At 49.4% G+C, this 24,513-nt stretch overlaps 1 protein-coding gene across 1 annotated transcript in view; it reads left to right on the plus strand.

Moving 5' to 3' along the window:
* Positions 1-24,513, plus strand: part of CD226 (CD226 molecule) — a 70,577-nt gene that overhangs the window by 27,656 nt on the left and 18,408 nt on the right. Inside the window, exon 4 of the mRNA XM_037508417.2 lies at positions 18,055-18,399. Coding sequence (XP_037364314.1) covers positions 18,055-18,399 — 345 coding nt within the window. The remainder of the gene's footprint in view (positions 1-18,054; positions 18,400-24,513) is intronic.

Raw genomic sequence — 24,513 nt, forward strand, 5'->3', positions numbered from 1 at the left:
GGTTCAAGGCTTCTTTCATGATATTTTAGATGTTCTTCTGAGCGATCTAAAAGGTCAGGTATTTTTCTGTTATGTCTAAAAAAAATAAAAGCTCCCTAACAGCTTCGTAGAGTGTTTGAATTGCTCGAGTCTCTCCAATATCCTTCCTCACCTTGAGCATAATGGAAACAGAGGCCGCCGCGGGTTGGGTTATCCTTGAGAAATGAAGCGGCAAATTAGCTGAGATAATATCCAGCCTCACTGGATGCGGCTGCGGAGGCCTCTGCCGTGAAAACATTTACTCTTGGAAGTTTTAACCTTTTCCTCTGGTTGACATTTCTCTCCTTTTTGCTCTGTTCTCTTGTTGGGGGGCTGGCCCTGCTAGCGGCTACGTGATCTCAGATGCGTCTTCGCCTTGCGATGTCCAGGCTCTGGCAGAGTCTCCCTGGCCTGGGCCTGCCCGGCTTCCTCCACGTCCCTCTCCACCCCTCAGGGCACAGCACACCACTGATCCCCGACACCTCCTGGTCCTGCCCGAGCCCCTCAAGTCCTGTATGAAGCTTAAGGCCCCTGGCCAGCAAGCCAAGCCTTCCCGCTGCGGGTGACCTGCCTCATCGTGCTGCTCCCGACGCTGTGGATTAGCCCTGTGAGGACAGGACTGCGTCCGTAGTATCGTTCTTAGTCCCCCTGTACGGGAAGCACTTAGTGAAGATCTTTAAGTAAGAGAGTCTTTTGGGAGGCTCCTTCGGGTGGACTAGGTCTCGCTCACATTTACTCCTGGTTAAACATCGCCCGCACGTCTTTTCAGAGTGGATTCCCAAGGGTTGATTTGCTAGATTGAGATGAACTCACCTCCATGTTGGAAACTGGAAACTCTGGGTAATGTGCACCCCCGGCCTTGGGGGTCCCTTCTCTCATTCCGGCAGGTCTGGCGCTGTCTGGTGCTGTCTGGCGCTGCTTGGGTTGTCAGCTTGAGCGAGGGGCCGACTCATGTGCAAGGTTTGAATCCTGGGATTCAGCATTGACCTGGCAACCGTGGCAACAGCAAAGTTCTTTGCTCTTATTCAGAGTAAATCCAACCCCCCCAGTCTGTCCCCCAGGCTCTCAAAGCCTCGACATGGATTCATTATTAGACGGAGCCTCAGCCTTGGGCCCTTTTCAATGACAGTTTTCCAAACAAGTTGGCTGCGGAATGAAACGTGTGTTTGTCTGTGTTGCTCAGGACATGCCTGATGCTCTGAATGAGGAAAGAGAAATGCAGTAACAATTTGGGAAAATGAATATTTGTGGTGTGTGTCCAGCAGCTCACGTATCACCAGCTTGTGGTTTTCCACGATTGCTGAAGCGTCACAAGGTGCAGAGCATTTTTGCTGTTGAGCACAATTGGATTCATCGACAGGCAAGAGATGCTTTCTTTGTCTAATGATTACTCGACATAATCCTCCTCTGAGATGAAATCATGTGGCTGTGCTAGGCCTCACCTTGATCGAGGCACCTCAGGAATACTAGTAATTGCTACTCTCGGCTCCAACACATCCTGCGATTAGATGCAAATTCCCAAATTTTATGGCTTTTTGTTTTGTTTTGCTTTTAAAAGGCAAACCCATAAATGTGATAAATGTAATTCCAGGATAATGTAGTTAGGAAGCCATTACTGCAGGCAATTTTGGAGGAAAACGGAGAGTGTAAAATGATGACTTTAGAATATTTAAAATTATGGAGGTGGAAATTAAATTGCAGACTTGGGAGGGAAGTGTGTGCTGTGCAGGGGAAATGGAAGTCATCCCTAATTTAGGGCAAGAGTTTATAGCAAGATAAAAAAGCCGGGGAGAATGGCAAACATTGAATTTAAATATTTTAAAGGTACCCATTTCAATTAGTTTCTGCATTTTAGAAATGGCATGCTGCGGAAGGACATACCATCCGTAAGAGGCCTCTTTATCCAAGCTCTCCGACTTCGTTTGAATTGTGTGTCTGAGCACTGTAACCTAAAAAAGAATTCTTTGTGTTCCCTTTTTTCTATTTCATCTTTGCTTGCAGTGTTTACAAGTTTTATGTGGTTTTTAGATGAATTCTAGCAAATTCTAGCTTCTAATAGAAGCACCCGGGGCTCTTTAGTTAGTGACATCAACTTCGGATTCATTTATTACATGGAAAATACATCATCCAGGCTCTCTGGTCGTTGGCTCAGATCTCTCTACGTTTCTGTGTATTTTCACTTATTCTGCTGCTGGTAAAGGCGAGCAAGTAGCAGTGGTTCTGAAATCAGGGCCAATCTTCTCTTTCATAGGAAACACTTCATGCATTTCTTGAACTATTTGGAAATCACGGCAGTAATGAAAACTACCCCGCCAGCTAAGTCAGTGTCTCACTGTCCAGGCACGCGCGCGAGTGGACAAGACGCATGGGCCAAACGTGCTCACCTTCGCTCCGAACCGTGCCGCTGAAGACTCAGGGGGCCCGCTTGGCCCTGTCCTGAGACACCATATTCAGCACAAACAGCTCCTGCTAAAGTTCTCATACTTCAGACCGAAATCACCTCTGATTTCCTAAACAAGCCAGGAGACGCGGAGGCCGTCCAGGAGCGCCGTGGGGACCTTCCCTGCAGCCCTTTACTCGCAGGTCGCTCGGGGCCCCTTGGTCACTCATTGCATTTCCTCTGAAGGGTGTCAGGTTTTGACCCAGACCCCAAAAACATCATTTGGAATCTGCTAGGTCCTCAGTGGATGGCTCGGGTGTGAGTTACTTTAGAGCAAGAGCATTTCTACTTTATCGGGAGCAAAGGCAGGACAGCTGAACGGAACGGAAAAGGCTTTGGTTGTCACCCTCAATTAGAAGGCCGGCCTAGCTTGGCCTCCCTTCTTGCTTCAATTTTTTTTTTTCCAGTAAAAATGCTTTTTCTAAAAGACCCACAGGGCCTCCCTGGTGGCGCAAGGGGTTAAGAGACAGCCTCTGAAGCTGTCCGTAACCTCTGCAGCATGAGTTCGATCCCTGGCCAGGGAGCTGACTCACAGAGCACTGCAGACTCTCCTGTCCCCCCGCTGCTCCCCTCAGCAGTGGATTTCAGTCAGGCTGCCTGTTCTGTTCCCCGCTCTGTCTCTGGTGAATCCTCTCACCCCCGCGCCTCTGGCCTGCACCCCAGTTCTTGTATGCACAAAAAAAAAAAAAAAAAAACTTTAAAAAAAAAATGAAAGAGCCATAAGTAGGACCTGGTGCAAATACTAAACTCTGAAGCTCTTCGGAGAGAAAATGAGATGCTGTAAGGACCATTGCGTGGCTCTCGTGTAAGAAATTGCCACCCACAGGTTCAAGTCAAACTTAGAGAAGCAGCATAGTGCCCGGGGCCGCGAGCATGGGGTTTGTCTCCATCGTGGGTGAATGTTGGCGTTTCGTTTCTGGCAGCGATGGAGCTAATGAACCAAGTTCCCCTGGCACTTTCTGCCACCACCGACGGCTTCAGCACACGCTGGCGGCTGCTCGCCTCCAGCAGGAGCGCATCTAGCTCTGGAGGGCCAGGGGGCGCGGCGCCCTCAAGCCCCTTGGCCTGAGCTCTCCTACCACCCCGCGGCCCACAGCTGTTTTCCTCGCCTCCGGGTTGTTGCATGAAAGTCAAATTTCAGAGCCAGGAAACCCTTCCTGACCAAGTTTTGTCAGCATCATACATTGTGGGCATTTTTGATCAATGCTTGGAAGTAACGCTAAGAAAAGAGGACCACGAAGAGACGCATTTCCAAATCTGGGAAATGTCTTGAAGAGCAGGGATCTGTTTCCCAGATCACTTAGTTTCTGGAAACTTCATTAAGAGAAGAGGGAGTAGTAGAGAAGCCTGGAATGCCCCTTTCTTCGGTCCCACACTTCATAAGTAACAGGTTTTCTCTCCTTTCCTTCCTGCGGGACATCTGGTGTCCTCCAGGCCTCTGAGCCTGAGCTTTTGCCATTGTCCTGGGCCAGCCCCTTGTTGGAGGACCAGCTGGGACAGCTGCGCTCCAGAAGCAGCTCCTAGCCACAGGGTGTCTCCTGCCACGAGGTCGGTGCTGGCAGGGGGACCGTGCCACCTCCTTCTCCACTGCTGTTGGCACTGATGCCCCCGTGGCATGCTCAGGGAGTCACACAGGTTGTCCTACTTAGAGCAACGTTAGGCTGAACATTTTTCTCTAAGATGATCTGCTTTTGGGGGGGCAATTTTTAACCTCAAATGCATCAACAGAAATCAATGAAGTTCCGGAGTGGCGTCAGGCAGTTTTCCTCTTAGATGAAAGACTATGTTTAGAAAATAAAATGTTTTATTTTCTGGTTGCGGCCAAGTTAATCCTTTCCGCACTTGAGATGAGAAATGTAAGTGGCGAAATAATCCAATCTGTGGCAATAACAAATCCTTTAAGCATATTTATCTCCTCAATCAAGGACTTGCTTTGTTTTCAAAGCTCTACCCATTGATTTTCCAAAATGCCCCATTGTGTTTTTTCTTTCTACAGTGTGTTGATATCCCCCAGATCTGTCTCTCTCTCCCCTCCACCCTAGGGAAGTCTGGGGTGCAGGGTCCTGCTCCCCCCTTGCTGGGTGCTGGCAATGGGCTGGGTCAGAAAGGGAGATTGGGGTCCTAGGACTGTCCTCCTAGGGAAAGACTCTAGGAGCAAGCAGGAGAGTCTCCTGGGACAAGTTCTAGTCCCTGAAGGTACTTGAGGAACGTGGCCCCCAAAATGCATTTGGGCTACTGTGGTCTTAGGCAGAGAGCCTAAGACATCAGGGGTCCAGGTTTTTCTCACCCCAGGGCTCCCCTACCTGGCACCTCTTCCGCCAGAACTGTCCGGGTCCTGGGAGACTGGGCCTTTCCTGGAAGATTGGATGGGCAGCAGTGCCTGGGGCTTGATTCTGGGCTTCTCTGAGTCATCTCCATGCTAGGAACAACCCAGCCCATCCTCCATCAGGACCTGCACTTACTCGACTCACTTGGATCGGTGACGGCATCTTCCCTGCCACCCCATAACTTTTTCACAAGCAACATGGAAGGATGTGTGGATGGATGCATGCATGAATGGGTACATGCTTAGATGGATGCATGGATAATGGATGCATGGATGGGTGTGTGGATGCATGTGTACATGTGTACCCCAACTGCTTCCTGTTTTCTTCCTAAGAAATCCCATACTCCATCCATGCATCCACATACCCATCCTTCCATGTATCATCCATGCATCTACACAGCCATCCATCCATGCATTCACACACCCATCCATGCATCCATCCATCCATACACACTTCCTTCCATGCATCATCCATGCATCCACACAGTCATCCATCCATGCATCATCCATGCATCCACACACCCATCCTTCCATGCATCATCCATGCATCCACACACCCATGCATCCATGCATCATCCATGCATCCACACACCCATCCATGCATCCATTATCCATGCATCCATCTAAGCATGTACCCATTCATGCATGCATCCATCCACACATCCTTCCATGTTGCTTGTGAAAAAGTTATGGGGTGGCAGGGAAGATGCCGTCACCGATCCAAGTAAGGTGCTGGAGGCTGCCGTGCTGCCATGTGGCCCTCTCAGTGACAGCTCCCATCTTTGTCCGGATGCTGATGCTGGGTTCTCGGCCCTTTGGGGGTGATATGCTTCTGCCCTTAATAAACAGTGTGTCATTCAAGTCTAGAAACACATAGCCTCGTTCTAAGAAACCAGTGGATTTAACTTTTAAAAAATTGTTTCCTAGAAATGCTTTAGTTGACATTTCTGCTCACTCATAAAGTGAGACATTAAACGGTGACTAGATATGCTGGGTTCTTTTACTGCTCACCTCTTTTTCTGATTTACATGCCCCAGACTTACTTTATTTATTTATTTTTAAAGATTTATGTATTTATGCACACAAGAGCTGGGGCACAGGCCAGAGATGCAGGGGGTGAGAGGATTCACTAGAGACAGAGTGGGGAGCAGAACAGGCAGACTGACTGAAATCCACTGCTGAGGGGAGCAGTGGGGAGTCAGGAGAGGTCTGCTGCACCATGTGGGTAGCTCCCTGGCGCCTGGGGATCGAACTCGTGCTGCAGAGGCTGTGGACCTTCTCATTGTGTGGTGCTTAACCCATTGTGCCACCAGGGAGGCCCCCCACGACTTACTTTAAAAGCCCCCTGAGGGCCCTGGCACCCTCGTATCCCTCGTGCCACCTGTCCTGTCAGGCCAGTTTCTGGATTTCCTCCTTTTCTGGACAGAGCTCTGATTGCAGCCATCCCTGCCACGGCCATACACGCTGGTTTTTAACTGTGGTCCTATTTTTCATTTTAACTTTGTTTTGGCTTGAACTAACGATCCAGCCTCTCCTGCTGCAGAGGGGGGTGAGAAATATTGTTGAAGTTACTGTGGTTTGAAAAGCACCTGGAGGTCTTTGGAGAGAAAGTATTAAAGTCATAAATACTGTGCGCTCGTGGGCACGAGGGCGTGTGCCAGGCGGGGCCGCTCTGGGGTGCTGCAAACTTCCCCTTGGCGATCCCCAGAATGAAGACCCAGGCTCTCGTAGGGCCTGGACCTGAGAAGGTGGTGGGAGGCCCTGAGGTCAGCCTCTGGGCGGATAAGACTCAGAGGTGGCCTCTCGTCCAGTGTCGCCTCAGCATGTCTGGAGCAGCTCAGGGGCCTGGCGTTGTGCCAGGGTCTGCTATGGCGAGGACGCGCTGTCTTCAGGGCAGCCATTGTCCCTCAGGATGTGGGGAAAGGACAAACAGAAGGCAGTGGAAGGCTCGGAAGTGAAACAGAGGGGCGAGTTGCTTGCCCCGTTACTGAGACGAGTAAGAAAATATTTCCTCAAGGAGGAGAAAAAGGAGCTCCCCTGCGCTGCGCCCGGAGCGCCACTATCACTGAGCCAGGCCAGGGAAGCATGTCTGCCCCTCCTGTCTTGCCGGGAATGTCTTCCGTCTCAGATAAGCCATGTCTTTTCCCTGCTCCAGCTTTTCAGTGTGATTTTAATTGGATCGGAATCTCACCGGACCAGACCGTGGCTTCTCGGCTTCCCGAGCTGTGTGTTTGAAGAGTTAGTTAATTTTATTAAATCTCTTCTGTCTATGGCAGCTGCCCCGTGCGCGTGTTGCTATAACATGAGTCTTGCACATCCCAGGGAAGTGTCATTTCTTCCTCTCCCTTTCTAGAAAAATTTATCCATTGCTTCTTAGTCATTTTTCATACTTCCCTCAATAGAAATCCTCCGTATATGATCTCCACAAAACCAAAGAGAAATATAAAGGAAAGGTAATGAAGTAAGTACTGAGGTAAACCAACGGTGACATGGGCATCCGATGTGGGAAGACAAAGGCAATTGAGTCTAGGGCAGGAGCGCTACATGCCAAAGCTTAGTTGATTGAATAACTCATTTTTTTAAAAAAATTATCTTTTATTTATTTATGCATACAAGAGCTGGGGTGTAGACCAGAGGTGCAGGGGGTGAGAGGACTCATCAGAGACAGAGCGGGGAGCAGAACAGGCAGATTGACTGAAACACACTGCTGAGGGGAGCAGCGGGAAGACAGGAGAGGTCTGCTGCACCATGTGGGTAGCTCCCTGGCCGGGGATCGAACTCGTGCTGCAGTGGCTGCCAATCGCTTCCTAGTGCTCAGACTTAACCCCTTGCACCACCAGGGAAGCCCTGATTGAATAACTCTTGCTTGACATCCTCATCAGATCTTCTTTGGGAAAACAGCTTTGCCCGTACCGAGAGAAACTTTGACAGACTTGCCCAGCCCAGTCAGCCCAGACAATGCTTCCGGTGGGCCAGGAACCAAGAGCGCTTTCCACCCCAGCGTTTCCGGGGAATTTCTAGATGCTCTGCTTGTGTAATAACCTGGTCAGGTCTCTCCTAACTCAGAACTGTGCCTTATTTGTCTTTATGTCAATACTCAGTCATTGCTGGTTGAATGAATGAATGCAGGGCAAAGGAGGGGACATGGCATTGTCTCCTGGGTGTCTCTTGCTGCTTGAGTCTCCCAGGCACCCCTGTGGGCACATGGACACTGGCCCCTCGCCTGTTCCCTGAAGCACAGTTTCCTGACACCAGGCTGGTGCCTGCTCTTCTTCTCTCTCCTTTGCTGCAGCGGGTCTGTTCCGGGCCACACGCCTCAGGAAAGCAATCTAATGGACGATTTCACACTAATGTGTTGCCACCTGCCAGGAGTGAGGTGGTTATGTGCATTTTAACAAGGACAAGTAAAGAAATTGATTTCTAATTATAGGATTTTAAGGCATCATAAACTAAGGTATTTAGAAAGAGGGGTTTCCTTGGGGCCCACTGTGGCTCTGTGGATCCCAGCCCCGGGGCAGGGTCGGGGAGTCACAACAGTCCCTTCCCTGGCCAGGGGAGGGTAGCCCTGGCCTGGGGAGGCCCGGGTGGGGGTGGGGGGACGTCGGGCCTCCTGCCCAGGTGGGAATCCCTCTGCACCTCTCCCCAGCTGGGCCACGTATCTCCAGGTGGTCTAGAAGACTAAGTGCATCCTGCTTGCGAGGCCTTGAATGCTGGCTTGACACACACTCACTCTGGGTCTATTATTTCGCTTTTCAAACATGATGAAAAATGTTTTATGTATCAGAGAGAAAAGCTTAATGAAATCTTCAGGGACAATTCAGTAACACAGAAGTGCGCTCCCTAGAAGGGATGATGAGGGCGAGTGTTCCTCTTTTGATTCCTTTTCTACAAAACTCTGCCAGGCAGAATCTGCATTAAATTTCCAGATCTGGGAGGCCATTTGCTAGATTTTAGCAGGAAACAAAGCCAAAGCCCCTGGGCTGTGTGGCCATCTTCTGGCTTCGCAAGACTTCAGAGCTTCCTCTCTTGCTCACAGCGCCCATCCCTGGAGTCTATGGTTCTGCTTGGGAGGAGCTGCAGCTTGGCGCCGAAGGCGGAGTTTTGTCATGCATTTGAATAACTGCCCTGGTATTGATTTAAATAAAAAGCATCATCCTCACGGAACCATGGGACTCGTGGGGGCACCTGTGGTCGCCCTCAGACAGGCTGGTGCAACCTCAGGTCCCCATGAAGCTCCTGGGGTGGGGGGAGCGGAGAGTCTGCAGACCCAGGAGCTGCACACCCCCAGGCAAGAGGGGAGCTTTCTCTGTGGTGCTGAGGCAGGAGCAGCCGCTTTGGAAGTGCCGCCAAGTTCTGGTAACAGGCGCTTTCTGGGCTGAATCTCCGCTTTGCCATCCAGGAATCTTGCCTGACGCCGGTTGCTTTTTTTCATTTCAGCAAATGGCCTTGCTTGGCCTGCCTTCCTGAGGCCTTTGTCAGCTCGCGTTTTTATCTCTTTGCAGCAGCTCTGTTCTCCCCGCTTTATCTGTGTCTTTCAGTCAAACCATCTAGCAGCTTATTTTTATCTTGTTGGGCTCCTTTACCTTTTATCTGCACTTTAAAGAAGGACCGAGGATGGCAGCAGTGGGTGGGGCTGCCAGGATGCTGTTTCCCCTCACCGGGTGGTCTGGCTGCTTCTGCTGGTTCTGAGGATCCAGATTGCACCTGAGAAGTCCCGTCAGAGACTCTGCCCCCACATCAGTCCACCAGGCTGCCGCCACCAGGGGCCACAGCCAGGTGCTTCGACGACAGGTGTTTGCAGTCCCACGACTTCTGGGAGCTGGAAGTCCAAGGTCAAGGTGTTGGCCGGTGGGTGCCCTCTGAGGCAGGGCGGGGAGGAGGCTGTGCTCCCGGCCTCTCCCAAGCTTCTGGGCATTTCTGGCAATCACCTTGTCCTTCACGCTGATCTCTGCCTTCCCCGTCACCTGCCGGCCCCCCTCGGTGTGCCTGCGTGTCAGTTTTCCCTTTCCATGGGGACACTAGTCACCGGGATGGAGACACAGCCCCGCAGACCAGCCCCTCGCGCCGATGTTAGGGATAAGGACACGGTTTAGGGCCATAAATGGGTTTTCTTTACATCCACAGTCAGCGGCCGCTGTCCAAGAACTGCGGAAGGGGCGGAAGGCAGAGGCGTCTGTAGATGAAGCGTAAGGAACAGGACGGGACAAGCGGCAAGTCTGAGTGGCTGGGGCCTCGCTCAGGCTCCCGGGGGTCCCCTGGGTGCGAGGGGGCTGGCAAGGGGCCAGCGACAGGGACAGGGACCTCATCTGAGCTTCGGTTTACTGCATGCACGGCACCCTGGACGGCAGGGGCCCTGGCTTGGGCCTGGAAATGCGCTTCAACAGTCACTATCCCCGCAAAGACCTCATTTCCTAAAAAGACCACACTCGGGGTGCCGGGGTCCCTCTTCATTCCAACACGCGCATTTGGCAGGGACACAATTGCAGCCCTTCCACCACCAACCCTGGCCATCTGGAACATTCCAGCTTCCGGGGGCCATGCGCACGTCCCTGCCTTCCTCGCTGGGCGCGGTGGTGTGGCCTGCGGGCTGTGGCGGGCGGCCTTGCTGTGGCCTGCAGGCTGTGGCGCTCAGTGTCCGCCGGTCCCAGGAGGAGGAGTCGTCTTGGTCCCGTGTCTGTTCTGCTTCACGCTGCTCTCCCGAGCTTCCGTGTCAGACTGACCTTTGCTTTCCGTCTGTCGTGGGGGGCTGGGGAGAGGGTGAGGAGGTGAGGTTCCCCTTGGGGCCTGCGTGCTGTCCTCTGCCCTCGCCCAGCTTCCACCCGGCCTGAGCTTCAGAAGCACCCCCTTCCCCTTGGCACTCACGCCTATTGCTGCCTTGGAAAGGGGGTCTCCTTGGCTGCGGTCGTTTTGAGAACTGGATGCCAGTCACTCTGGACTCCTTGCTCAGTCCTCACACAGGCACTGTTGTATTTTGCATGGACACCATGAGGGTTTCTAGAAAGCCCTTGGGGAAGAGACCTAGTCTAGGCTCAGTTGGGGAGACTGGAAGCTTCTACACTATTAGGTCCCACTGGCGGGTGGAATCAGCTCGTGCAAACGGACTCAGTCATCCTGGGAGTCTCCTGTTCAGCCTGTTTTGGCATCAGAAGAATAAATTATTCTCTCCTGCTTCAGCAGCTCTGGGGAGAGGCCTGATGACGTGCTCGTCAGTCCCACATGCAAGATGGTTGGAAGTGGAGGGTCGGTGAGACTGTGTGGGGTGGGAGTGCAGGGGGATGAGCCATAGAATCCTCAGGACAGCATTTTTAGACTGGCAGAGAAAGAGCCTCCCCCAAGGAGAACATGGGCGGGCGGACACGAGAGCATGAGCAGAAAAGAGCAATGTGAGCTTCCCTGGCCCTGCGGTGGACTGCTAGGGAGTCGGTGGCCACATTCCTCTGCCTTGCAGGTCTGTGAGCGGGTGGCTCCATGGAGCGGGGTGGCCAGAGTCAGATCAGGCCACTTCGGCAGGACTGTTCTGCTGAGGTGGCCCCGTGGAGCCGTGGACGCTTTTTTTAAACGTAAATTTGCTGACGCTCAGGGACATGACTGGGAAGCATCGTTCATTTAGGCATCACAGACACGATCTGAAACACGTTTCTTAATATTAGTGATATCGTGGCTGTGAGCACCCCCACCCCAGCGGCTGGGCTCGCACCGGGACTGCCGAGGGAAACTGCAAATTAAATTTTCCTTTGAAAAACGTCAGCTGACGTCTCTGTTCTATGCCAAGTGCTGTTCTAGTCCTGAGGATAAAGTGGTGCAGAAGGGTCGAGATAAAGGTCTGGGCTCGTGAAGCTTAGCGAGGAAGACTAGGGTTTGTGCAGCTGAGTGCCATGGCAGAGCCATCGGCCGGGAGGATGCCAAAGGTGGGGTGAGCAGCTGGGGACAGGTACCCCAGTGATGTGGGGGGCCTGGGGAGCAAATGGTGTTTGGAACAGGTGAAGGAGCCCTGAGATGATTTTCAAAAATCATTATCATGCCAGAAAAATCACAAACAAGGTACAGAGGATTTCAAAACATTGTTTAACAATAAACATGTACAAACAACACTCACACCTACTAGAAATCCCCAAACTGAGAGCTCTGACTACACCCAGTGCCTCAAAGCAGCAGGAACCCTGCTCGCTGCTGGCTGCAGTGCAAAATGGCACAGCCTCTTGGAGGAGAATGCTCCAATTGCTTTCTTATAAAACAAAACATATTTTACCCTAGGATCCAGCGGTCACACTCCTTGGTATTTACCCAAAGGGGTTGAAAAGTTAGATCCACACAAAACCCCGCCCATGGGTGGTTAGAGCAGCTTTATTCATAATTGCCCAAACTTGGAAGCCACCATGAGCTCCCTCAGCAGAGGAAGGGGTGGCCTGTGAGACATCTGACAGCGGAATACCATTCAGCCGTACAAGGAGGCAGCTCTCAACCCGTGAAAGCATTTGGAGGAACACGAAGTAAACCACCTAGCGAAGGAAGCCAGTCTGAGGACTGCAGGCTGCGTGGTTCTTACTCTAGGACAGTCTGGGCCAAGCAAAAGGATGCAGACAGTACGAGTTTAGGGGTTGCCCGGGGCCGGGGGGTGAGGGATGAATAGACGAGCACAGAGAATTGCCAGGGCAGGGAGAATATGATCCTTCACGGGTGGTCATTTGTCATTCTGCATTTGTCTAAACCCGAAGAATGTACAGCAGCAGGAGTGAGCCCTGAGGGTAAACTAGGACTGTGAGCGATAACGCCGCGTCCAAGTAGGTTTATCCTTGGGAAAAATGTACCACTTTGCTGAGCGATGTTGATCATGGGGGGAGGCTGTGCACGTCGGGGGGCAGGAGGTAAATGGGATTTCTTGTACCTACCTTTTGATTTTGCTGTCACCCTCAAAATGCTCTAAAAAATTGGGTGTTCTTGGAAAAAGAAGCAGTCTATTATATATCTATGCTAAGAATAAATATATAACTAAATCTAAGTATCACATGAAGCTATTTTCTTGTTTTTCTATATATACATCATTGCGGTTTCTTTCTACTGAGGTGACATTGGCTTACAGCTCTGTGTGCGACTCAGCACAGTGTCACACCTTGTCAGTGAGTGTCACCACCGCACCCCCAAGGCACCCAGAGCCCTGCCCAGAGTCCACTGGGCCTCTATCCTCTTGTCTCCTAGTCTCTTCCCCCATCTTGCTTCGAGTCCACAGTCAGATCTCAAGCGTTTGTTACTGCCTTTGTGTGATCCTTTCTTAATGTTTCTCTCTCTCTGTTCAACAGGTGATCGATTTCGCTGACTATTATCTCCTCAGTTCCATGCATGTTGTCACAAGCGGCAAGTAGCTGAGTAGTATTCCAGAGTGTGTGTGCACGTGCGTGCGTGCGTGTGGGCATGTGTGTGTGTGCATGTAGCACATTTTTCTGTTCACTCCTGTGTTCTTGGGCACTTAGGTTGTTTCCATAAATTAACTATTGCAATCAGTGCTGCAGTGAACACAGGTGCAGCGCTCCCTTCCAACCAGAGCTTTCGCCTTCTTCAGGTAGATATTTGGGAGTGGAGTTGCCGATGGGACTGTAGACCCATTTCCACGCAGCAGTGTGCATCCCGCCAGCCGTGGCTCCTTTTGCCCACACCCTCCCTCGACAGCACTTGCTTCTGCTCTTCCTCACTTTGGTCCTTCTCACAGGCGTGAGGTGCTGTCTCTTTATAGTTTTGATTTGCATTTCCCTGACGACGATAAGTGATGTTGGACATTTTTTCCATGTGCCTGTTGGCATCTGTATGTCTTGAGAAATGTATTTTTCTTTTTCTCCATTATTTTAACATGTTATTTATTTCTTAGTAGAACTTGGGTCTAGGCTAGAGGTGGGGAGGGGGCGAGAGGATTCACCAGAGACAGAGTGGGGAGCAGAACAGGCAGACTGACTGAAATACATTGCTGAGGGGAGCAGCGGGCGAGTCAGGAGAGGTCTGCTGCGCCATGTGGGTAGCTCCCTGGCCAGAGATGGAACTCAGGCCGTAGGGGTGATATCTCTGAGACTTAACTCCTAGACCACCAGGGTGGTGCTGTCTGTTTTTGGTTGGGATATTTTTGTTGACTTGCATGCGTTCTTTATATATTTTGGACATCAGCCCTTTGTCAGAGGCATGATCTGCAAATGTTTTCTCCCATTCAGTAGGAAATCTTTTTGTTTCACTGATAGTTTCTTTCAGTGCAGAAGCCTCTTACTTTGATGTCGTCCCAGTTGTTTATATTCTCGTTGGTTCCTCTTGCTGTTGGAGATGAATCTACAAAGACATTCCTGAAGCCAACCTGGTGGGTGGTTTGGGGTCTTACATCCATGTAATCTATTTTGAGTTCATTTTTGTGTAAGGTGTGAGATGGTAATTTAGTGTAAGGGCAGGACTGGACGCGGTGCAGGTTTTCTGATCCCATGCAGACCGGGTAAAGGAGGAGTCAGAGTCCTCAGTAGTTTTGCAGGTTTTTTATTTGGGGTTCACCAGGCATATGGCAGGCAGGGGTGCTGGCTGGGGGGCTGGGAGGCTGGCATGCCTCCCAGCCCCCAGCAAGTCTTCACTCTATCTGGGCTCACTGGCGTTCTCTGCTTCTTGGCTTCTCTCTTGGCTTCTGCTGCTGCTTCTACTGCTGCTACTGGTGCTGCTGCTGCTGGCGTCCCCCCGTGATGTCGCCCTTAAAAACACAGTCTTAGCTCAGCTGAATCCCACCTACCTATGCCCACACCCTATTCCAGGTGCCCGCCATCAGGCATGCATTCAGGACAAGGATCCATCATCTATCCTGATGGCAGAAGGGCAGAAAAGCCTGACATTTTCTTTACCCTACATTTAGTTAAAATGAAGTTTTTTTAAAAATCATTAGTTTCTATTCTCAGGATTAAATTCTAATTACGTCCCCTCCCCACCCCCCATTAACCATGGCATTTGGCATTTTCGCCCCTGTTTGAAGTGGATTCACTTTCCACTCCCAGCAGGTCAGGATGCTGAGTGCTGGTGTGTGTGGGCAGCTCAGTATTTTGGGAATGACTTCCTGGTCACTGTCTGCAGGCTCATTTCCCCTGGAAATGATGGTACAGGGGGATCGGTGACCTCTGCAGCCATAAGCTACCTGCCAGGGGAGGCAGGTTCTGCAGGCCTGTCTAGGTTTTGAGTGTTGTCTGACTCCAGAGAACTTCTCTGTTTCTCAGCAAAGGTGAATGGGGGGACTCTGCTTCCCAGACCCCTGCCCCTGGGACAGGCCTGCTGTCTGCTCCAGCTGTGTCTGCTCACACGGGTCTGGGGCCTCACCTGGTATTTGTGGTCAGCCCAGCCTCAGCTGCGCCCTGCTCCCCCACGACAGCCTCACGAGACTCTGGGGTTCATCCCCCGAGACTATCTCCCTGGCTTCATGGCTGTGCCCTTTGTGAAAATGTAGACACTCCCTAGACAGCGCCCAGCCAAATCCACAGAAACTGGGGTTGCTTCCTGGCTGCAGGCGGCTTAGATGCGCAGATAAAGCAGCTTTCTGAGATTGGAGGAGGGTGACCTCCACAGAGGAAAACAAGATGAAACAGAACAAAAACAGGTGTGTCAGCTCAGAAGCAGCAGCTCAGCACCTGCCACGTGCCGCATCCTGCGCGCTCAGCGTGGCTCACGAGAAAATCTCGTTCTTACTTTCATTTCCTCTATGTTCTTTCGTTCTTGCAACAGAGCGCCCGTGTCTGAGGTAGCCCCGACGTGCATCGCCCCTGTTTCCTTTTCTTGTCTCCTACCTCCCTCTCCCTTTACTTTCTCATCTCTTCCCTTTCCGTTTGGAGTCTTGCACTTCTGCCTGGTTGTGAATTTCCCACTCCCGCCCCCCCTCCCCGGCTGCTGGAGTGTGGGCTCAGGGCTGGCCGTGAAGTGCTTCCTGGGAGGCTGCTGCGTGGGTGAGGTGTCACCTTGGGGAACTGTGGGCAGCTCGCCCCGAGAGTGGAGGGCCGTGGTTTTCTCTTTCCAACAACATTTTGCTGCCTGGAGCCTCACCCTGAGGACCAGCGCTGGTTTCCAGGGAGCTGAGCTGCCACAGACACGCGAGCTTCCTCTCCTCGAAGGGGGCACCTTGGACTGTTTTTTAGACTGAATTTCTCTCTTTCGAGTGGGGCTGCTTCCCCCCCACCCCGCCCTCTGCTCTTCTGTTCTTTTGAACTGGAAACCAACAAAGTGGCTCCTGGGTGGACGGGTGACGTGGACGAGGCCACGAGAGACCCTTTCCACGGCTGCTCCCCCGCCTGGCACCCGCGCTGACACCCTCACGGCCCTTTCTCCCTGGAACAGATCAGAATTTCGCCCTGGCAGTGGTGAAGCTATTTCCTCAAAAAGGTGATCCTCACCACGACCGAGAGGGCTGCGTTAACACTGGGCTCTGTCTTCATTTCCTGAAATAATCTCTGAGGTGTATTTGCTACGTGGCCTCCTTCAACTGCTCTCCGGATCCCTTTCTGCTCTTCAAAGAGCGCGTGTAGGAAGAACATTGCACACGAGGTCTCCACGTTCAGGAGATTTTTTTTCAGTCACCAGCACCCTGGTTACCCAGAGGCGCCGCGTTGTGGAGCGGGTCTCTGGAATTGAATCCTTTTGCATCCCTGAAAGCTCACAGCCCTGGAGGAGCAAGTCCCCACCTCCCCTCCGAAAGGGAAGGGGGGCGGCCCCGGCTCCTGCCGCCTCTGTTCTAGCCCTGCGGCTGCCACCTGCAGCTTTGTTTTCCCCTCAGGTTTCATTACCCACACGTGATGTCGTGTGATTGCAAGAAAGCACTTAGGAGCATGAACACGGGGTACGCAGGCCAAGAGATCATGGGAGGTTGCAGAGTGAGAGAAGAGAAGCCAGAGAGAAACCAGAGAAAGAGAGCGGGGGGTTGGCGGGGCTGGGAGGCTCCGCTGCTGCCTGCCTCCCAGCCTCCCAGCCTCCCTGCCTCTCTACCTCCCTGCCTCCCAGCCTCCCAGCCTCCCAGCCTCCCTGCCTACTGGTCTGCCTGTATCTGGTGTCTTGCTCCAGCATTAAAAGCCTGTCAAATCTAGTGAGGGCTTGCCCAAGACTCCCTCCACCCCACCCCCAAATTCTCTTCTTTACTTCCATGAGTTTCACTGCTTGCAGTACTGCGTGCAGTACTGTCCCTCTGTGGCTTATCTCACCCAGCACAGTGTCCTTCAGGTGCTTCCACATTACAGGATTTCCTTCTTCTGGAAGACTGAGTCGTGTCTACTGTATGAATATGCCACGTTTCCTTTAGCCACTCACCCTGGCTTCTGTGACTAGTGCTGGAGTGAACCAGGAGTGCTAGTAAATACCCAGAAGTGGGGTTCCTGGATCAAATGGCATTTTTATTTTTGTTTTTGAGGAGTCTCCATACTGTTTTTCCATAGAAGCTGCATCATTTTCTGTTCCCATCAACAGTGGATAAAGCCTCCAACTTCTCTATAACCTTGCCAACAACTTGTTTTTTAAAAAGAATCATCCTAACAGATGCAGGTGACACCTCCCTCTAGTTCTGCTTTGCATTTCCTTGACGACCAGCGATGTTGAGCTCCACCTCATTTCTCTGTTGACCATATGTATGTGTTCTTCAGCGACATGTCTGTTGGTCTTTAGCCCATTTTAATAATCAAGTAATCTACTGGTTTAGATACTTGGTAATCACTTTCTGAGTATTCTGTGCTGGGAATTCCAGCTAAGAAGGTAGAAAGGTGGGGAGATATTGAGGGACTTTGTTGGTACCCAGGAATTCATACCACATGCATAAGACAACATGTGTATCTGCAAAATAAGTTTATGTATTGTTCAAGAAGAAAGATTTGACATAGATCTATGACCATTAAAATCTTAGTCAATGTGATCACAGTCTGGAAATTTAATACTTAAGGCCAGAGTCTGAGTCACCACCCAGTCCTACAACAATATGGTCCACAAATTCAGCTTCTGGATGCCATCACTACTGAGAAAAGCACCAGTGGCTTTGGGGTTTTGATGATGTTCTTGTTACATCAGTTGCCAAGTGAAACTTGAGGGAATAGGTGTGAAACAATCATATCTTTCTCCCTCTCTCTGTATCAACCTCTTTCGAAAGTTTTTCTTTTACAAAAATGGATGAAGATGTCATTTCTAAGCGTCGAAACTGCTCAAGAAGATCATTTATTTTGATAGAATTCTCTTGGCAGCTTCCACCTTTGCATACTCATATTTGACGTACTAAATGCAATTTGCTTCTTCTTTGCAGATAGTTTTGACATAGCTGTATCACCAAGTAACCACGTGGTCTCCAAAACTGGAGAAAATATCACGCTCACCTGTCCCCTCCAAACCAAGTGGCCAGTTCAAGAAGTGAGGTGGGAAAAGATCCAGCCCCATCAGATCGACCTCTTAACTAACTGCAGCTTGTCTCAGGGGAGAAGTTACGGTCTGAAGTACAGAAGGCAGATTGAGAGCAACTGCAGTGAGGAAGTGGGGACCTCCATCGGGCTGCCCCTCGTCACCGCCACCGACTCGGGGCTCTACCGCTGCCTTTTCAGGGCCAGCACAGGAGAAAACGAAACCTTTGTGATGAGGCTGACGGTCACCCAGGGTGAGTAGGCCACGCTGTCTCCAAGTGCCAATAATGGAAAGAGCCAGCCAGTGTGGATTGATTTGTCTTTTTCATAATTCCATTGTTCAAAATATTTTTTTTAAGATTTATTTATTTATTTATGCATACAAGAGCTGGGGTGTAGGCCAGAGGTGCGGCCGGGGGGGGGGTGGTGAGAGGATTCACCAGAGACAGAGTGGGGAGCAGAACAGGCAGATCTACTGAAATACACTGCTGAGGGGAGCAGCAGGGAGACATGTGGGTAGTTCCCTGGTCGGGGATGGAACTCGCGCTGCAGTGGCTGTGGATAGCTTCATAGTGCTGAGTCTTTACCCCTTGCGCCACCAGGGAGGCCCCTCAAACTATTTCCAAAGGCCTGCTTTAGGAAGGTGTCAGCTATTGGAGGTTGGTATTGCTTACGCTTGCTAATGCATCCATCACAGGAACAATAATAATGACTTTCCCCTTCTTTGATCAGCCACATTCTTGAAATTAAAAACAAAAAACGAAGCGAGTCCTATAATGCACAGTATCAACAGACTATGAAGTTGTGCTGTGCGAGGCTGAGCTTCTCGATGGTCTAAGAATTCTCCAAGGTGTGAGCGCGCCTTGTATCCTGTGTCCCAGCAGCACCAAGATGGCGCGCGTGGGCACCTGTGCATGCCTGTTGAGGGGAGGCGGTTAGTGGTCACGTGAGTGCTAGATTGACCAGTCTGAGCTTTGTTGCGCTGAGTTGTTTTCAGACGTGCGAGCAGAGACAGCCCTGAAGTGAAATCTGCCTTCAGAGCCTGGTCCCCGCACAGACTCTGCCAAGGCCCCTCTCCTGTGTCACAGGGAAGTCCAAAATGTTGTCAGCAACAGGCCCCCCAAACCTGTGCGAGGGGAGCAAATGTGACTTGTCACTTGCTGAAGTGTGAGGACAGGGAAGCCTGGGAGACCATCTCGGCCCCTTGCAATCCCACCTCAGGGCCTTCCCTTAAAAAGAATTTGCCTTTAAGTTTCACTTTATCCTGCTCCTGCACACCACCCCCCTGCACACCGCCCCCCTGCACACCGCCGCCCTGCACACTGCCCCTCTGCACACCGCCCCCCTGCACACCGCTGCCCTGCACACCGCCCCTCTGCACACTGCCCCCCTGCACACCACCCCACTGCACACTCCCCCCAGCCGTGCATCTTGTTTTCATTTGCTTCCAGTCGGTTGACGTGTCTCTGCCTTCTGTGGGCTCTGGAGAACAAGGCATCCTAGCACCTGCCTGTCCCTTCACAGACGCCACTTATGTTATAGAGGGTTGGTTCTTCCCGCCCTGGAAAGGAGGAAGAAAAGGTGTTGTAATTCCCGCGGCCACCATGGCTGCTGCACAGTAGCTTTGTGGGCTGAGGAAGACATTTGCCGGAGGAGAGCAGCTTTCACACACCATCACCGTGGACCACATCAAACCTTCTTTGTTCTCTTACTGACAGGCGAACTGTGGGTGAGGCCTTTATTGTTCTTAGAACTCGATGCGAAAGAGGGTTGACGGAATATTTAGGGGAGCAAAATTAACATACATTCTTCATTTTAAATGTCTCTTCCATTCCTTCAGACAGATATAGGAAACATTTTTTACCTAAAAAAAAAAATTACTTGCATTACAGAAGTGTTTTTTGAAACCTGGCCAGGAAAAGAAGAAGTGAAAATAGTTCCTCACCTTTTCTCAGAGACTGAGGCTAGAAAAAGTTCTCCTCAGAAAAATATGTCACAAAGAGCCGTCTTCAAATACATGTGAAGTAAGATCTTGTCCATTATATGTTGAAAAAGCAATTATAAGCCTCTTAAATAATAGAGTAGGTAGAGGAAGAGACTTTTTAGAGTATAGTTATTTAACTCTTACTAATTAATAAAACTGTCTTTCATTTACCCAAAGAGGATTACATTTTTGCTTAAAACAAAACTCTTTTTTTCCCCCCTTTGAATATAAGCTATAAATAATGCAGAAAATGAAGATAGCTGAATGTAACAGCGGAGGCTGAAGGAACATCAACTGAATCCATTGGGAGAAAAGTTATAATTGACAGAAGATGACAGCAGTTGATTGTACATTTTAGCTTAGTTCTTTTAAAAAATAATTATAAGTGAAGACTGAATATGAAATCAGGTGCAATTGAAAATAGATCATTTGTGTTTCTTTCTGATGGGATTTGATTATTTCAAGTCTTGAGGCAGTTTGGGCAAAAATCAATGTAGGGATTAGAGGAGAGAGACAGGAATAAGATGTGGAGAGATTAAATTTATTTCAGCTGCCAAGGGTAAGGTGATTGTGACAAATATTTGATAAACTGCCAAGCATTCTTTTGTTAGCACCCATCAACATTTTTTACAGGCTCCCAAAGAGAGACTGTCTGGACCTCATTTTACACACACACACACACACACACACACACACACACGGATCTCCCCTATCTAGTCTTCAGACAAGTACCAGGTAGGGAGGGGTGACCTAGAGAAGATACAATGTCAACTTATCTGTCGTCTATCTAGGCCTTGACAGATTTTGAACCAAGAGAGAAAGTGGCAGAAGCAGAGTAGGACCTGAATGTACTATCGACTTTCTTTGTTGAATGAAGAGAAAGACTTGTCACCCATCTTTTACTCAGGACCTGGGAAATAGTACGAAATCGTTCTAGACTGACTTTCTGAATGTGAATCTTGTCTCGACCACCAGGGCGAGGGGCCGGGGGAAATGCGTATATACTGAGAATGACTAAAATTACTCAAGCCCCTTAAGGACCTCTGGGTTTTCATTAGTTATGAGAAAAGTATTTTAGTTCCCACCAAAAGAGTTTGTGAAGTCTCTTAATGTTAACGATATGATGTTTAGACTATTATGGTTTCAACAGAGCTTGTTGCTTATAAGAAGAAAGTGGTCAAAAGAAATGATATCAACTCTCTTAGAAAGTTTATGGAGGAGACCTTTGAACAAGCTTCTGTCTATCATTGCTGAGAAGTACAGTCACTGGTTTCCCTGTCTAATATTTGCCCATCAATGAGGCCACTCAACTGAACCAAATTCCCAAGGAAATCTTAATGAGCAGAGCTGAGGGGAGAGACAAAACAGAAAACGGCAGCGATCTCTACGAATAAAACATAGCTGAGAGAGCAGGAAGTTGTGTGTGGATGGCTGCAATCAAATGACTAGGCTAGTGCTGAGTTGTGAGTTAATAGGAGGAGGTAGCCTCAGCTGAGTGATCACGGAAATTCTGGATCTCCTATAAGAGAATGAAAGACACTACCCTTGACCAAAGATGGAGAAATGGTGTTCGAGGATATGTATGTTGAATAGTTGAGTGTAGAATGAAAAAGAGGAAGTTGGGGCAGAAGATATGAGCTAGAAGTCAATGGCAATACCCAGTGTGTGAACAATTGAGTTCTCACTCACCGGGTCTCTGGACCACAAAGTGCAGCCCAGTCCAATAGATAAATTGCAGATGGTGCCTCCTCTGAGCAGACAAATGAGGAAAAGTGCCTCTCCCTCTGGGCTGGTGCAAGGCAGCGAGCAGGGATGATGTGGGCACACAGCATTGATCTACCTAGGAGGGCACAAAGTCAGCCTGAACAGGGGAAGGAGATGTTATTAGCATGATTTGAATGTCATCTGTGCTTGCTGCTCCCCCCACATCCTGGGGTTTGCCCTACATTCTGTTCCTAACCAAGCTACTCATTTTCAACACATGGATGTCCTTTCTTTTCAGTTTTTAAAGATTTATTTATTTATGCATACAAGAACTGGGGTACAGGCCAGAGTTGTGGGGGGTGAGAGGATTCACCAGAGACAGTGTGGGGAACAGTACAGGTGGATCTACTGAAATGCACTACTGAGGGGAGCAGCAGGGAGACAAGAGAGGTCTGCTGCACCATGTGGGTCAGCTCCCTGGCTGGGGATCAAACTCGTGCTGCAGTGACTGAGGCGAGCTTATAGGGTGCGTCTTAACTGTTTGCGCCACCAGGAAGGCCCTCATTTTTGTTTTTAATGGAGGTAACATTGACTTACAAGACTGTATATGATTCAGAGGTATAGGTGCACACCTCTCCAGATGTGCCACCACACCACACCCTTGCCACGTCAGCCATAGCCCTCCAACAGTCTGTTTACCTCCTATCTTGACTTTCAGTCAGATTTCACTCTTTTGTGATTTTTACACATTAGTTCAAACTGCTTCCCTGTCATTAAATCATTAAATTTCTTGCATTTCTCAAACTTTTTAAAACTTGGAAATTGAACCTTCAAGTCATGTGATAAGTGCATTTATCAGAAATCACTTGAGATTAGGAATTATGGGCGCTCCATCCAGAGTTTTCAAAGATCTCGCTAGACTCTCTATAGAGAATGTTCTAAACTGACTATGCCTATTTTCTATTTAAGCTTTCTGGCTAGATTATTGCCAGATGTTCTTCATCACCACTTACCTTCCGAGCTTTAGTAATTGCTGATCAAAGAAACCTAAACTCTCAGAAGATCACTCACGATGTTCGGAGAGAAAACATTCATGAACTTCTGTTGGTGAATGTAACTTCCAAAAAAGTCTGCTTTCATTCTTGACATTCATTTCCTTGTTGTGCATATTTTATGGAAATGGTAATTAATTGCTAGCTACAGACCTGGAGGTGGGGTTTGCAAATTAGCATCACAGAAGTATTCGTAGAAGTCATGGGGCTACAGCTAAGACAATCTGCTCATCTGTTTCTTCTGGGAGACACAGGGCTGACAGAATACTCTAGGTTGTGATTCAGCCTCTCGATGGCTTAGTGGAGATTACTGACGTCGAGACTGTGCTCCTGATTTGCACTAGAAGAATATGAAGAAGGAAAATCGTTTTCATTACTTTCTTCAGCAGTTAATTTCTGATAAAATGCCATCAGTTTGCTCCCGAGTGACTGGATTCCAGAGCAGTTTCAGGTTGTAGACAAGAGAATTTTATTTAGGGACTCATTAATCCAGAGCCTTCTGTCCTGCTTCTGTGAATTTGCAATAGATGTGACTCTTGTAGACCTGGAGTTTGCCTGACCTGGAACACACTGAGCTGCCACATCTGTCCATTTCCATGACACGGTGCAATGAGCCTCAGCCTTTCGTCATCTCTACCCACGTAGAAACTAATGTCCAGGGCAGTTAATTTATGTGATAGAACCACAGGACTAGAATCCCAGAACACTGGTATCATTGCTTGCAAGTTAAAATGGCTTCTATTGAAAGGGAGTGAGCCCAAGTGAGATATGCTTTTAAAATTCTGAATGATAACTGGCTATCAGATGAAACATACTGTTTCCCCATCACAAGGGAGTTAATTACTCAATCATGGACTATTATGTGGTTGTATCTTAACAGTTGCCTTTGCATGAATCGGTTTTTTACAAGATATTTCATTACAATAATGTGAGGTCAGTTAGTTTGTTTTGTAAATCCCTGTGTATCCATCTATCTGTCTTTCCTAATGTTCAAAGTCCTAGCCTGTTTCACAGAAGTCATTTTTAATACAAACCATATCTGTGTAGGAAAACAGGACATCCAATTGAATAATAATAATAATAATAATAATAATAATAATATAATAATAATGGCAAGTTAATATTGGGGAGATGGAAATGCTGGAGGATTAATGTTAAATTGATGGGATGACACCGTGATAAGGAGGTTGTTGAGTATGTGCTGCTGCCTCATCCTTGTAAAGAAAGTTCTAATGGGCTCTGTGGTCCATGATGTTGGTCACAAGTCTGAGAAAGCAGTTGATCCCCTGAACCATTTTTCTTAAATTGGGTCTTTATCCTCAGCTTGAATTTCAATCACTGTTCATGAAATTTCCTTCTTGCTAGGAACTTAGAGTGCAGGTAGGGATTCAAACTCAGACAGATGAACTGCTATTCTTCTCACTTAGAATCACGGCCACACTCACTTGAGAGACCTGCTAATGACTCCACACATGAGTCAGCCATTGCACCTCTTTTGTCACATGTGGGATTTTTACTTTAAAGCATCTGGGAGCTGTTAAAAGCTTGCTGTGGTCTCTCAGAGCCTTGTTAGGAACTGAACACCGATGATGGCATGATGCTTTCCCCAAAGGCAAGTAGAAAATAAC

Source organism: Talpa occidentalis, unplaced genomic scaffold (assembly GCF_014898055.3).
Source record: "Talpa occidentalis isolate TD23 unplaced genomic scaffold, MPIMG_talOcc4v2.1 talOcc4.13, whole genome shotgun sequence".
Taxonomy (NCBI): domain Eukaryota; kingdom Metazoa; phylum Chordata; class Mammalia; order Eulipotyphla; family Talpidae; genus Talpa; species Talpa occidentalis.